This window comes from Vigna umbellata, chromosome 8 (assembly GCF_029865625.1).
Source record: "Vigna umbellata cultivar VRB3 chromosome 8, Vumbellata_1.0, whole genome shotgun sequence".
NCBI classification, from domain to species: Eukaryota; Viridiplantae; Streptophyta; class Magnoliopsida; order Fabales; family Fabaceae; genus Vigna; species Vigna umbellata.
The window spans coordinates 34000761-34016167 of record NC_142172.1 but is presented as its reverse complement, the minus strand read 5'-3'; the positions used below and the strand labels follow the sequence as shown (position 1 = coordinate 34016167).

The 15407-nt window shown below is 30.2% G+C and overlaps 2 protein-coding genes across 2 annotated transcripts; both read left to right on the top strand.

Moving 5' to 3' along the window:
- Window positions 1-4836: 4836 nt before the first annotated feature.
- LOC124826932 (uncharacterized) lies at window positions 4837-9752 on the top strand. The gene is made up of 14 exons (XM_047299903.2): window positions 4837-4935; window positions 5283-5441; window positions 5526-5591; window positions 5724-5813; window positions 5954-6247; window positions 6381-6478; window positions 6591-6626; window positions 6711-6831; window positions 6940-7176; window positions 7429-7524; window positions 7633-7698; window positions 7835-7873; window positions 7986-8123; window positions 9179-9752. The coding sequence occupies exons 1-14, from the start codon at window positions 4837-4839 to the stop codon at window positions 9539-9541; spliced, it is 1902 nt and encodes a 633-aa protein (XP_047155859.2). The 3' UTR covers window positions 9542-9752.
- Window positions 9753-13107: 3355 nt separating this feature from the next.
- On the top strand, window positions 13108-15060 carry LOC148194557 (uncharacterized). The gene has a single exon (XM_088097842.1). It carries the CDS (start codon window positions 13137-13139, stop codon window positions 14829-14831), a length of 1695 nt encoding a protein of 564 aa, XP_087953968.1. The 5' UTR covers window positions 13108-13136; the 3' UTR covers window positions 14832-15060.
- The last annotated feature ends 347 nt before the right edge of the window (window positions 15061-15407 follow it).

Below are 15407 nucleotides of genomic sequence, written 5' to 3'. Positions count from 1 at the left end.
AATGTTTTGTATATTAAATTTTTCACTCTCTTCTCAAGTGTTCCTCTGCGCTACCCTTGTTAGCAAACCTCAGAAAAAGCAATAGATTTTGGTTTGCACAGCTTTGGAAGTTGTACTTATTAATTTGTTGTATCACTTCTTATGCTACCTCTCTATGTCTATACATGTGTCTGTAAATATTAATATAGAAGTGTTAGGTTGGTTATTGAGATTATTGGCATGATTTTGTTGAAAATGGAATTCTCATTTAACTTTAGATTTTTTTTTTCATTTTAAAATTTGTTAAAAAATAAACTAAGAATAATATTATAGTTAAAATTTTGTATAGTTTTTTAATTCAGATTTTACTTTTGATCATGATATAATAAAATTGTTAGGATAATAGAACAAAATTGTAAAATCATATATATATGTTTAACAAAATCGTAAAATCATATGGGATATCATTTTTTCTAAATCATATGTTACATCATGTGTTCAACTTTTTGGTTGAATGAATTAAATTCAAATAAAATTTAAACTGAATTAATTAAAACTTAATATAATTATGTGTCTTCTAAGTCGAAACACTATTCAATTTAAAGTTAATCTAACTAAAATTAAATTTTTCAAGTAATATTTATTCACTTTTTTTATGAATTAAAACAGAATACAAACCTAATTAAAAATTAAAGTGTTTTAGCTACAATCTTTATGTTCTTATTGAATTTATATCTATATATAGATTTCTGATTTTCACATTTGTTTTTAAATTTAATCTTTCAATATTTTTTGTTAAATTTAAAATAATTATTTTACCAATTTTATTATTTATTAATTTAAAATATAACTCAGTAAAGAAGATATCATACTTTAAAATCAATTTTTAAAAATTATTTTATAAGAAATTGATTTCAAAACTAAAACCGTATTTTGAGTCTATTTAAATATATGGTCAAAACTTAAATGTGATATATAATTGCGTATGATATAAAAATTCCATACTAAATGAAATTCATTATATATTTCTTATCACTTTTATTAATTGTAAATATATTTAATTTAAATTTAAGTAGCTATTTGTTCTTATAAATTTTTACAAACTACAGTTAAATTCGGTGAATAGGAATGCACTAAAATAAAATTATCCGTCAGCATATATTTAGATTTTTGAAAACTTTTCAAGTTATTAAATTTACAGTTGAAGTATATTTTTAAATATTATATTAAAATGTTTTTTCTTCTGTTTATTTTTTTAATTTTTGACATTTTTAATTGTTTAAAAAATAAATTTGTTTTTATTTTATGACGTGAAAACCTTATATTTTTGTAAAATAATAGTGTTATAATTGTTTTTTTTCACCACATTAAATAAGTAAAACCCTAAAAAATAATATTTTAAGAGTGATGATGATGGAAAAATAGTAAAACTTAATTATTTTAATGTTAAAAGTTTTAATATAAATAGTTTCATTAAGAACAAGTTTCATTATTTTAAAACATTATTTATTTAATTTTTTATAATTTTTTGACTTCTATAGTGTTCTTTCTCTCTCTCTGTTCATCTAATTGAAGAATCGAAATAGTATGATTGATCAACGACCACTTCAATCTAGATCGATCAATTTCTCCGTTTGAGTGTGTTGAGTTTTCAATTTTTTTTTTTTGTTTTTATATTTGTTACATGTGGGTTTCATTAAATTTGTTTGTAACTTTTGAGTTAATGTAAGTATTTTTTAACTCGTTATTCTAACTGTGTACCATGATCGTAATTTTGTGATTTATAGGAGCATATAAAGACTTTCTGTACATTTGAAGCTATATTAAGTTTTCTGGAGCGATTTGGTCATCCATAAGGTAAGGTAAAGAAATTTGGTTTGTATATATATTGTCCGATATTTAAATAAATTTATTGTGATTGTTTGTAGAATGTATCTGATTTGGATGCTTAAATGGATGGATTTGATGTTATAATTGGTTGGAAATTTCGGTTGGATTTTGATACGATGAAAAGTTTCGTTTTTGTTTTATAGGAAAATTTTAAAGGAATTGGGTTATGAAAGAACTTAATGTTTTGGGTCTGTTAAGGATTGGTCTAACTTTTAAAATTGTTTTGGTATGCTGAATTATTATTTGGGACTTTGGTGGCTATTGACAATCTCACAAACTGAAAGACAAGTCAATTGAGCAAATTAATATTTAATATAAAGTTTAAACATGTTTTAGATCTTTAAACATTTTTAGATGAATATTAATAATCTTAAATATTATTTAAACTAATATGTTAGATTTTTACTTGTAATCATTTAATTGATATATATATATATATATATATATATATATATATATATATATATATATATATATATATATATATATATAAAATATAATATAATATAAACAACTGGAAAATACATTCAAAAACCATGGTATAATAACTGAATTTTGGAAATACTCCTGCCGAAGGCTTGTGATTCACATTATAATTAAAATAAACTGTTGTTGCATGCGTACACATTTTTAAATATATTGTTATTATAATTTCTCAAGTTAAACGGTAATAAGAGATTAAAAATGTTTTAAAATATTGAATAATTAATAAAAGTATTAAAAGAAATTTCTAATTTTTGGAGTTACAAGATTATAAGCACATAAAAAAGTTAAAAAATTTAAATTAACAAAAATAACTGAATTAATTTGAAAGTATATATGAGATATTATTATGGGTTATTATTTTAGTAAAAGATATATTCTTATGAGATGGGCATAATTAACAAAAATAACTGAATTAAGAAGGTGAAAAAAGGTAAGTTATTAGCTAATAAAATATAAATAAATTTTAATAAAAATTTTAATTCAAATTTGAAAATATACTGAGATAGTTTATTTATTTTATTAAAAGATATATTAGTAGCGTATGGTACAAACATAATTATGGACATTATTTAATACACATCATTATTAATATTATTTGATAAATATGAATATTATTTTGTGAACATAATATTTCGAACATTATTTTGTGTACATAACATTACGGACATTATTTGATGAACTTTTATTGGAGTAATATTTTTTTTGTCTTTAGTTAATTGGTGTAAATATATATTTTTTTATAACTAATAAAGTTTAGAACAACAAAATTCATTTCATCTCTTATATTCATTCGCCACCCTATGTCAACTTTTTAGGAGTAATATTTTTTACCTTTTGTTTAATTGGATGTATAGATATATATGTTAAGAATATATTTTTCAATTAATAATAAAATAATATTGATAACTATCTCTATTAAATAATGTCCCTAATTAAATAGAAGTTGATATAATTATGTAAGAGTTGATATATTAGTGACGAAAGAATATAAGAAACAAGATAAGTTTTCTTGTTTTAAAATTTATTAGTCATAAAAATATATAGATATAATTAAATAATGACAAATCATTTTTATAATATTATATCAATCAAATAATATTTATAATTATGTCCATCAGGTTTATAAAATAATATTTATAATCATGTTTATTAAATAATATTAATAATTAATACATTTTTTTAAAATTTAAAGAATTTTTTTTTCAATTGAAAAAAATAAGTTAGTTTCTAAGACTCATTCTCTTCTCTCAAGATGAAAAAGAATATTCCATTAAAGTTACATCCTGTAAACTGAAAATGGGATAGATTTAATCAAATAATGAAACGGTAATACGATAAATTAGGCTCAAATCTTGAGCAACATATATACCAAAATGACAATCTTACTATCAATTTATAAAAGAATATATATCAATTCAAATAACCAATCCAACACCAATTATATTTCCATGTATTCTTCACTCCCTTCTTTCTTCTTTGTGTCTATCAGACACAACAAAACTTTAAACTTTTAACACCACAAAACAATGTGTAACGCACTTTTGTAATTATAACTGGTGAGATTTCACAGAGATTTCATACTTCATCTTTTGTTTCATTCCATTTTATATTTCTAATGCATTCTTCTTATGAAATTTTTATGCAGACCATTTAGGATTTCTTAGCCTTGGGATCACCATATTACTTTTGTTATTTGATTTTTTATTTTTATTATGTACACTAATTAGGTATTCTATTGACTCAAGTTCTGAGCATGAAATTGTTGTTAAATTATTGATAAATTGAGCATTGGTAGGGAAAGAATGGAACGAAAATTAGGAAAAAACTTTAGTGGTAAGTTCAATTTTGACGTTATTTATCATTTGATAACGATCTCATCCAATGAAATTGTTTATTCTACAAATCCTACTTCGACTCTATCTTTGGCTTTTTAACTGCTTATATGGTATTTGGTTTTGTTATTTTGTTTACTAGTTGCAATTGCAATTCGACTTAACAGAAACTGTTTTACTCCATACGAAAAGAATTAAATGCCTAATACAATGTTATAGTGCTTGAGTGAAAGGTTGATATTTTATGGACTATAAAGATTGTTAATATTTTAATTACGTACGGTAGTCATATATTTAATATATATATTTAATATATATACATATATATATATATATATATATATATATATATATATATATATATATATATATATATATATATATATATATATATATATATATTCAGTGTTAATCAAAATAAGGAGTTGACATTATAATTAACCTAAGACTTCAAATATTAGGTTTTTGGATTTTTTTTCTCATGTGTTTAATTTTGTTATTTATATCGAACTCTAGTTATAGTTGGATTATTTTCAAGAGTTGTATCTCTTTTTTGGTTAGGGAATGAGTATAACACCTTTACATATCTTGTAATTTGTTTGTTGATTTGCTATGTGATTTTTCATTTGTGGAATGACATATTTCAGCAATGCAACGCGTTGGTAATGCGAGGAACGCAAACAATTCAAATCGACCACGGAAGGAGAAGAGATTATCGTACGTGGTGAATAATGCTGATGACACAAAGGTGAACTCATAATTTCTTTGTTCTTCTTTTATACGAAAATCGGAGAATTTTATGTTTGTTTTTTTGTAACTTGCATCTTTATCCATGCAGATTGTTTCTTTGACATTTTCCTTAAACCCATTGTTTTACCTTGTAGTCAATTAAGGCTTTATCAATAGTTTGTTGTACACTATATTGTCTCTATCACTTTGTTCACGCACTTGGATTTTTATTTCAATAATTACATGTAATATACTCTTTTGGCATCAAACGTGCATTTTTTAAGACAAAAAAACCTTGAAAAAATTGAAAATATTCTTGGTTGATGAATTTTATATACTAACTTAAAAGTTTGTTCTTTTCGGCAGCATTCTGCAGGCATAAATTGTTTGTCTCTGCTTAAGTCTGCGCCATCTGATGGGTTTGATTATCTCTTCACTGGAAGTCGGGATAGCACGCTAAAACGATGGGCATTGGTTGACGATGTTCCATCATTCTCTGCTAACTTTGAGTCTCATGTTGACTGGGTGATCTTTATTTATCTTAAGATTTTTTTCCCTTTTGTTTTTAACTTTTTTGGCTTTTGTATTAATTATGTGTGTAATTTGCAGGTTAATGATGTTGTTCTTGTCAGTGATAATGTTCTTGTTTCATGTTCTTCAGATACAACCATTAAGGTTTGTCGATTCTTAGTTGTTATTTGTTGTAATTTGTCCTTGCTCTCTACTCATATGATGACAATACATTAGTACTAGTTTAGTTTTTGCGCCCCAATTTTGTTTAACTTGGTTGTCGTATGTTTGCGTCAGACATGGAATGCTTTGTCCAATGGAACATGTACTAGAACACTCCGCCGACACAAAGATTATGTTACTTGCCTTGCTACAGCTGAAAAAGATGTAATGTACACTTAACTTTTTCATGCTTCTTATGAATTGGAAACGAAGAAAATGGCTTTTCTTGGTTTTGTTGTGTGCTTAAATATTTTTGTATCTTATCAAATCCATTTCTGATCTTTTAGTAGTATCGTGAATTTTAGAACACCGTGGTTGCCTCTGGTGGTCTTGGCGGAGAGATCTTTATATGGGATATTGAAGCTGCACTAGCTCCAGTTGCAAAATGCAATGGTACGATTGATGGTGATAATTCAAATGGTGCTAATGCTTCAGGAAACTCCTTACCAGTGACCACCAACGTAAGAAAGAATATATCCATGGACACTACTCAAACTCAGGAATACACTCCAATTGGTGTCAAAGGGTATAAGGAATCTGTTTATGCATTGGCAATGAATGAGAGTGGAACACTTCTTGTCTCTGGTGGTACAGAACAGGTAAAGTATGGTATTCTTATTCACGTTTTCACTTTTGGCTTCTGCTTTTACTTTTGGATATAAGATCGTTTCCATTATATTAGATTAGATTGAATTTCATTAGCTAAGATAGTGGGGATTTTATCTTTTTCAGGTTGTGCGTGTTTGGGATCCGAGATCTGGATCAAAGACTTCAAAGCTAAAAGGACATACAGATAACATCAGGGCTTTACTTTTAGATAGTACTGGAAGGTTTGCTGATTCAACACGTTTTTCTACTCTTTTCTCCATCCCTTCATGGAGATTAAGCAATACTTCTCCCCCCACAAGCGTTTGATATTGTTTTTAACATTTATTATTGCAGGTTTTGCATATCAGGATCTTCAGACTCTAGGATAAGGTAAAGTGCATCTGTATGGTGTTATAATATTTATTATTTTCTTTTTATTACATGATTGACTAAACTCACCGTTTTTCGTTATAGGCTTTGGGATATTGGTCAGCAACGTTGTATTCATTCTTATGTAGTTCATACAGATTCTGTTTGGGCTCTAGCCTGCACTTCAACATTTAGTCATGTTTACAGTGGTGGCAGAGATCTTTCAGTGAGTGCAGTTTTGCATAAAAGATTAATTGAATTTTGTGTAATGTCTCTTTATTGTGCTTAAACATTGAAGCTCGTTTGGTGATTCCTAATTGTTTTATATGTGTAGGTATACTTGACAGACTTGCAAACAAGAGAGAGTGCTTTACTCTGTACTGAGGAAAATCCTATTCTTCAATTGGCTTTGCATGATGATAACATATGGGTTACATCAACGGACTCTTCAGTTCACAGATGGAGTGCCGAAGGACGCAACCCTCGAAAGATTTTCCAAAGAGACAATTCTCTACTGACTGGAAATTTGTCACTTTCGAGAGTACGGGTGTCAGTAGAAGAATCTACTTCTGTATGTTATATTTGTTTCTCTCAAAAGTTCAACATGCTAATTTTATTAATTTATCTAGCTAGTGTTGTTGTATTTCTCTGGGAACACATTACACTAATTTGTGTATGTATTCCTCTTTAGTATATCTTATTTTCGGGGATATGAAGGAACTGTCGTCTGAAGAATTTTCTATTCACAAATCAATGTTCTCTGGTATTCTGTTTGGGACACTGATACCTTTTTTTTGTGGTCAAAATTATAAACATCAAATAGGTTCCTGTATATAAACAACCAACATTAACTATTCCTGGTATCCCTGCAATGGTACAACATGCTGTTTTGGATGATAAGAGACATGTCCTGACAAAGGTAATCATGGTGTTTTCTGTTCGTGTTATTATGCAAAAAAATGTTAATTTTGAGATTTATTCCGTAATCTTTTTGCCGTCTTCCGTGCTGATAAATGGCTCTTTATAGGATACTTCTGGTTCAGTGAAGCTGTGGGAAGTTACAAAAGGTGCTCTAGTTGAGGACTATGGAAACGTAAGAATTAGTTTTACATTCATTTGGAATGAGCATACATAAGTGTTCATTTTATAATTTTCAAAGTGCAACTATAGTTACTTGGGCCCATCGGTTGGTTCAAAATAACTCATACTTTACATTTGAACTCATGTAGGTTTCATTAGAGGAAAAACAGGAGGACCTACTCGAGAAGGTATTGATATTCATCATCACCAATTTGACTCAGTTATTACTTGTTCTAACTATATTAGTTTTTCAGTTTTGGGGCTAGCTTTTTATTTGTTTGTTTTTCCATACTGCCACAGGTTAATAACATTCCTCCATGGTTCACAGTGGATACCAGATTTGGATGTTTGTCCGTACATTTCGACTCTCCTCAATGCTTTTCTGCTGAGATGTCCTCGGCAGATCTTAACATTGTAGGCAAGCCTAAAGATGATAAGGTAAATGAGTTTATCCTCATCTCGAATCACATGCATTTCTTATCATACTGATTTTGCTACTAGTCTTTGCCATGTTATTTGTTGGTTGTATTGTACCAATTAATATCTAGTTTACACATTTGAGCGAGTACATTGGAAAAATAAGAAATTATTCGTTGATTACTGTTATAGCTAAAAGTCTTGAAAGACTTAAACCTGAAACATCTAATGTGTCGCTCTTGTACTGACTGCTAAGACATGTATGTTTGCAAAACTGGGTCCTTAAACTGCTTTCATGGAGATAATTACGTCCAGAAAGCCGTATGAAATAACTTTTGGAACTGAATTAAGTTTAAGCCTAAAATTTTGAGGAAGCTATCGTTGTCGGGAATAATTATTGAAGCTAACGCAGCTCTGCTTAAGTAATCCATCTTCCTACATTTGGGGTCCACCATTGTCGTTCATTTGAAATGATGTTACTATTGACATGGACATGATTATATACATTTATATTAGAAGTATGTGGGTGTCACCAAATTTGATTGGCATTGACTATGATGGGATGTGTGTTCTAGTTTAGGGTGCGTCTGCCTTTCTGTTCGCTTGGGAAGTGCTTCGGGTCTGTCGTTCCTATGAGCACTGAAAAGAAGACAAGAAAGGTGAATGGAAGACACCGTTCTTTGTTGAGAAAGGAAATGTGAAGACTTAATTGAATATCAAAGGTTCTTTTTTTGCAAAGAAAGAAAAAAGATCAAAGGTTAATTGATTAGAGAAAGGAGTATTTGTTTATGTAAACACTAATCAATGCCAGAGTACACCTAAAAAAGGAAAAATAAGTTGCTCGTGTGACAGAGACAAGGGAATAACATATGACTTAATGAATTAATAAATGTGTTGTATACCATGTACCTGTGTCCATGGTATCATGTCGTGGATAACTGAGTTATATATGGTTGGAGGTATTCTGTTGTGTGCTTCTGCAGTTTTCTGCATAAAATTTCATTGTGAAAGTGGTTGCATTTGCTTGTTTCTTTAGATATAAGGAAACAGATTGTGACTTTTACCTTACTCAACAGGTTAACATGGGTCAAGAAACACTGAAAGGGCTCTTCGCTGATTGGCTGAGAAAAAGAAAGCAAAGAATGGAATGTGCAGCCCCCAGTAATGGGGAGTTACTACCTGGAAAGGATATTGGTATAAGAAGTCATACAACTTCAAGAATGGATGGAAGTTCTGAGACTAATGCAATGGTTTATCCTCCGTTTCAATTCTCAGACATTTCCCTTCTTTCCATTATTACTGAGGGAAGCCGTGGAGGTCAATGGGGGAAGAAGTTAACCCATTTAGATGGTACTGAGGATGAAAAAGACTTCCCAGGGTGGTTTCTCGAATGCGTATTGAATAATTCGTTACCTTCTTCTAACGAAAATACCAAGTAACGTTCAGCCTTCCTGTTGTGTCTGCCAAGAAGAAAACTTGTTTGCAGATTATGCCTATTTTGCATTTATTCATTGTTAGAGCATGCAAACTTTTAAGAACGATGCATATGATTGATACAAGTTGTAAACATATCCTTCTGTTTGTAACTTGTATGATGATACTACAGTATTACTTCCTTTAATTAGAAAAAAGAAAGACATTATTCATTTCTCCAGGTGTGTTCTGATGTTTGAAGTTGTTATTTTAATTACTGGACAAAATTAATTGTCATGAATTATCAATTAACAAAGACAATGAATTGGTGTGACTTGATCTGTTTTAACTTTTGACCTAATCTGTCTTAAATTTAGGTTAGGTTCTCAACTTTCGACCCGACAAAGTTTGATTAATTTTACTCAAACTAATTTTCAGTTTAATCAAGACAAAATTATTTTTTAGTTTAATGTAGTTTTAAACCGTGCAATTTATTTTACTCACACCTGATTTTAATTTTTGGCTTGATATATATTAGAAAATCCAAAATATGATGATAACATGTAATATGGTAATTGTAAGACAAATCAAGTTGCATTTTTTTATGATTGTTTGTTTTTATCGACCTAGTGGTAATTGTTGCTTGGTTGTGTTTTTTCATAGCACCTATCAATATTTCTTACCTTTCTAAAACTTGTGGAAAAAATCTTTATAATCATTCGATTTTAAATAACATAAGTTTACGAGTTGTTTGTCAATGTCATAAAGCCCAAGAATAGTCGTAGTGGAGAGCATGTTGGTCATTGAAAAATAATAGAAAAATATATTAAACATATAATTGTAAATATTAAGAGGGTAAAAAAGATATTCTAGTCATATTTTCAGAAAGTGATAAAAAAATAGAGACAGTAAGAGTTGTGTTGACAGTCAACAAAACAATAATGGAAAGAATATTTGAAAGAAGATGGAATATGTTAACAATTTTTTAACAATTTTTTAATAATAAATTATGTGTCGTTATTTTATTAATTCGTATATTTGAAATGAATCAATCACGAGCTACTACCACATAAGCGGTCGGTCGGTTGTAAGACAGTTATAAAAAAATAGTCGTTAAAAAAATATTTTTCAAAGAAAATATATATGAAAATGATGTAACTGGATTTCTTTCTGAAAAGGGGATTTGCATGTCAGGAACTAAGTGGTGTTCTTGAGTGTTAATTTGTTGCTACTTTGTCAGACTTCACCATTGCAAATGTCCCCATTGTCCCAAAGATGCTACAACATGGAGGTTTTAAGGCTGGAAAATCCTTTTCCATTACTCAATATATGTTAATACCTCTGGGAGGAGATTTCAACACATATTATAGTTCCAGATTAGCAATTAGGAATTTGTTGTATATTTATAACCAGTACATTTGTTACAAAGTTTAATTTGGAGGGTGGAATTATTTAGGATATTTATTAGTCCAGGACTGTTTTGATATTCTTGTGCTTCAATTCTTTCCCCCACTAATCTATCATTTTGAAATTTAAATCGTTACCCTTTAGATTTCTTTTTTCAGGGTTTCCTTCTTTTTAAAACTAGTAAAATGCATTGAACAGTTTCTTATTTTAATTTTTAATTACATTTCTGTATATAAAAGAGAAATAAAAAAAGTACATGGTCAAGATGTCCATTAGACCTCTCAATATATAATGTGGGGTGGAGCTGAAAAATATATATGTAAAAGAGTTCGTAGTAACAAAATATCAAGTTTATAGATTAAGATTAACTTATGGATAGTCTTTTAAAATAGAAAGAAGATTTTACATGAAAACGAAAAATAAAATGCAAATTTGTATATACATGAAATATTTTTATTCAATCCAAATCCAAATGTAGTATAGGTAAAGTCGGATTAGACTTGAATCAAGTTAAGTTAGTTAAAATAAATCAAATTTGCTATAGTACACATTAGACCGAGACAAATTAGATCTGACCAAGTTAAGATTGACAAAATTGAAATCATTAAGATGAAACATAAATTGAGACAAGAAAAATACGAATAAAGTTAAACTCATGATGAGTAGAATTAGATTCATGTTAATTTGAGCCTTAAACTAAGAAAAGTCAGATTATACTACTCTCAGATAAGTCACTCACACTAGATCGAGTAAAATTGAGTTCACATAAAACAAAAAATATTATGATAGCATCAAATTGAGTGAAATCAGACATATGTTAACCAATTAAAATTTGATTAATAAAAGTCTAGATCAAATGAAATCATATTAATTAAGATAGAAATAACTAAGATTAAACTTATATTAGAGAATGTCATGTTGAAATCATGTTAAATTGAGTCAAAACAAAGGTGGGTTATAAGTCCATTTAGGTATGTTGACTGAGTCCTAATTTTTAATTAATTTGCAAATAATTGTAATTAATTAAAAACCTATTTATAACTAATTTTAAATATTTAGATTTTAATTTACAATTTAAAAAACTCATACAATACTAAAAAATATTTAAAAGTTAATTTATGTCTTTAGATCAAATTCACTTTGATTTTAATCCTATACCTCACGTTACGTAAAAACTTTAAAGATGGGAGATTTTTCACTCCATTCATTTAGTAAACTGTACAATCAGCATATATATGACGAATAAGTTAGTGAAGTCACACTTCAGGAATATGTTACTAAGTAATTTATTAAAGGTTTAATTATTTCGGAATTCTTATTTATACACAGTCATCTCAAATATATTTTCGTATTTTTTTTATCCCAACTGTTACGTGTCAGAATTCATGTTTTTGACAAAAATAAATCAATTCTACGTAGAGACCTTACTGTGCCACGTACTTAATGCCACCGGACATCAAATTTTATGTCGTCCAGTCTAATTAGATTAAAATTGATTCAATTTTATATAAATCTAATTGCAATGAAAAAAATACAGACAATTCTACACCCATAAGAACCTCCGAAATTATTAATCCTTTATTAAATTGAGAGAAGCCATCACTGTCTCCACTGGCGAGAGCAAATGAGGGACCTACATTGAATTCAGTGTGAAAAAGTACACCTCTTTAATTTTTCAAATTTATTATTATGTATTAATTTTTTTTACCTCTTAAATGTATATATTTTCACTGTGAATAATACTTTTTGAAGTGTAGATTTCCACAGATTCTTCTCCGAAAATGAAATCCATTCACATCCTCCTTTTTCGTAGTGGTTTTTCCGCTTTACTTGATTCTCTTTACGTCGGATTCCAACGTTGATTTACGTAGTAGAAAAACAATGCCAGTCACTAAAACCAGTGGAATTAATTAATTCAACCCTCCATCCACTAGCTTGGAATACGATTCTACTTCTGTTTCACACGCGGCATATAAAGATATAGTGAATGTAGTAAGAACATGAATAAAATCCACACAAGTCATAAGTAGCATATGATTCTCTTATCTTATGCATCACGATAAGTTTGAATCTTCTGCATTCGTGTCTCTAGCTATTTTAGTAGGAGACGATGGGTACCAGGCTTAGTCGAAACGCAAAGTTTCAGCATCTTTATTTCCTTATATAAAAGGGGAAGTTGCAGGAGATTTAAGTTAAAAAGCAAAGGAGAGAGGCATGGCTCTGTTTGGTTTCAGGTACCAAAGCGCTACCATATCCACCTACAACACTAGCAGTGTTGTTAGAAGTGAAACTGTCGCAAAGCCATTTGCTCCTTTCGTCCCCAAATATAACAGTGGTGCTTACTCTGATGAGTACGTTGGGAACAAAAAATTAGTTCCAGTTGGTAGGAGGCCTTATGAGTACGAGAGCGATGATGAACGGAAGCGTGAACGTCGAACAAACCCTCCTCATCATCCTTCTGCTTCCCCGCATCAAGTTGATTCTCCAAGGTCCATTCCTGTTGCTTCACCTCACTCGGGCCACTTCTCCCAGCCCAAGCCCACTGCTACCACCGTTTATGCTGACCCCGGAGACTACAACACCAAAGTAAAGTACAAGCCCAAGCCCACTTCCACTCCAGTTTATGATGACGGTTACGGTACTGACTATGGAGATTACAACAACAAACAAAGGTACAAGCCCAAGCCCACTTCCGGTCCTGTTTATAACGATGGACACGGTGCTGACTATGGAGACTACAACAACAAAGAAAGGTACAAGCCCAAGCCTACTTCAGATCTTGTTTATAATGGTGGATACGGTGCTGACTATGGAGACTACAGCAACAAAGAAAGATACAGGCCCAAGCCCTCTTCTGCTCCGGTTTATAATGATGGATATGGTGCTGACTATGGAGACTACAACAACAAAGAAAGGTACAAGCCCAAGCCCACTTCAAGTCCTGTTTATAATGATGGATACGGTGCTGACTATGGAGACTATAACAACAAAGAAAGGTACAAGCCCAAGCCCACTTTTAGTCCAGTTTACAATGATGGATACGGTACTGATGACGGGGACTACAACAACAAAGAAAGGTACACGCCTAAGTCCCCTGACGTTCCCGTTTATTATGATGGATATGGTGCTGACTATGGAGACTACAATAACAAAGAAGGGTACAAGCCCAAGGTCAGCGACACTCCTGTTTATAATAATGGATACGGTGCCGACTACGGAGACTACAGTAACAAAGAAGGGTATAAGCCCATACCCAAGCCCAGTGGCACTCCTGTTTATAATGATGGATATGGTGGTGACTATGGAAGCTACAACAACAAAGAAGGGTACAAGCCCAAGTCCAGTGGTAGTCCTGTTAAAAATAATGGATATGGTGATGACTATGGTACCGTCAACAATAAAGAAAGGTCCAAACCTAAGCCCACCGAGAGTCCCGTTTACAATGATGGATATGGTGGTGACCACGGTAATTACGAATGGTCGAAACCCAAGTCCATTCCTGTGTATAAGAACAATGGATATGGTGTTGGAGGCTCAAGTCCAACTGGAGGCGACTATGGTGGCCATGGTAATTACCCCAACAAGGTGGTTGGGCCCGGGCCCAAAATCATGGAAACACCAAAAAAAGGGACTCCGATAAGTAAGCCGATGAATGATATTGACGAGGCCATGGAGTTGTTGAAGAAAGAAGGTGCAATGATAAATGGGAATGAGAAGAAGATGAATCTGGTTGATGAAACTGAAAAGCTAAAAAAGATTGTGACGAAAGCGCCTGAAAGTCCAGCGAAGGGAAACTCGAGATTTTCATCGCAACGACCACTCTTTAATTTCAATGATGTGAAACGTCCTGATTATGGAGTCATCGATCACAAGGAGGCTGAGAGAAGGTTTAATGGCATGACAATCTAATTACGTAACCAAAATTAATAATTAGCAATATCTATGTCTTCAGTGTGCTTTGTTAGTGTTGCCATTGCTATCTATAAGTATATGTGTGTACTTGGTTTTAGTGCCAACAAAATGTCAAACGACTCTGTATATTATAGATGTTTGGATTAAATAAAAGATGTGGAGTGTTATTTAAAATAATCACTCTTACTTATACTCGTTATAAATTAAATCATATTTTTCATATCTATCTTCTTGTTGATTATGAGTAAAAAACATATTAATAATTAATAAACAATAAATTGATAAAACAATTTTTAATTTCCTTAAAACAAGTAACTGGAAGCGTATCTGGGTTGGCTTTTAGGTATTACGTAGATTAACTTATATATGATTTTTTAATAGTAAATAACCATATATAATCCTTTTATATGACTTCTATTGATTATTTTTTTCTTAAAATTTAATATTTATAATTAAACCTCTCAATATATTAACATGTTTTTTATAATTCATACACAATTAACAAAATCATGTTATTATTTAAATGATCATTTCAAACATCATTTGTATTTTACTATATAAGACATAATTGTA

Excerpts from the sequence above, each read along its gene's own strand:
- LOC124826932 (XM_047299903.2), top strand. The coding sequence starts at position 4,837 with ATGCAACGCGTTGGTAATGCGAGGAACGCAAACAATTCAAATCGACCA. Across the intron at positions 6,627-6,710 it reads TCTTCAGACTCTAGGATAAG|GCTTTGGGATATTGGTCAGC; the intron begins GTAAAGTGCATC and ends TTTTCGTTATAG. Across the intron at positions 7,177-7,428 it reads CAGTAGAAGAATCTACTTCT|GTTCCTGTATATAAACAACC; the intron begins GTATGTTATATT and ends AACATCAAATAG.
- LOC148194557 (XM_088097842.1), top strand. The coding sequence starts at position 13,137 with ATGGCTCTGTTTGGTTTCAGGTACCAAAGCGCTACCATATCCACCTAC.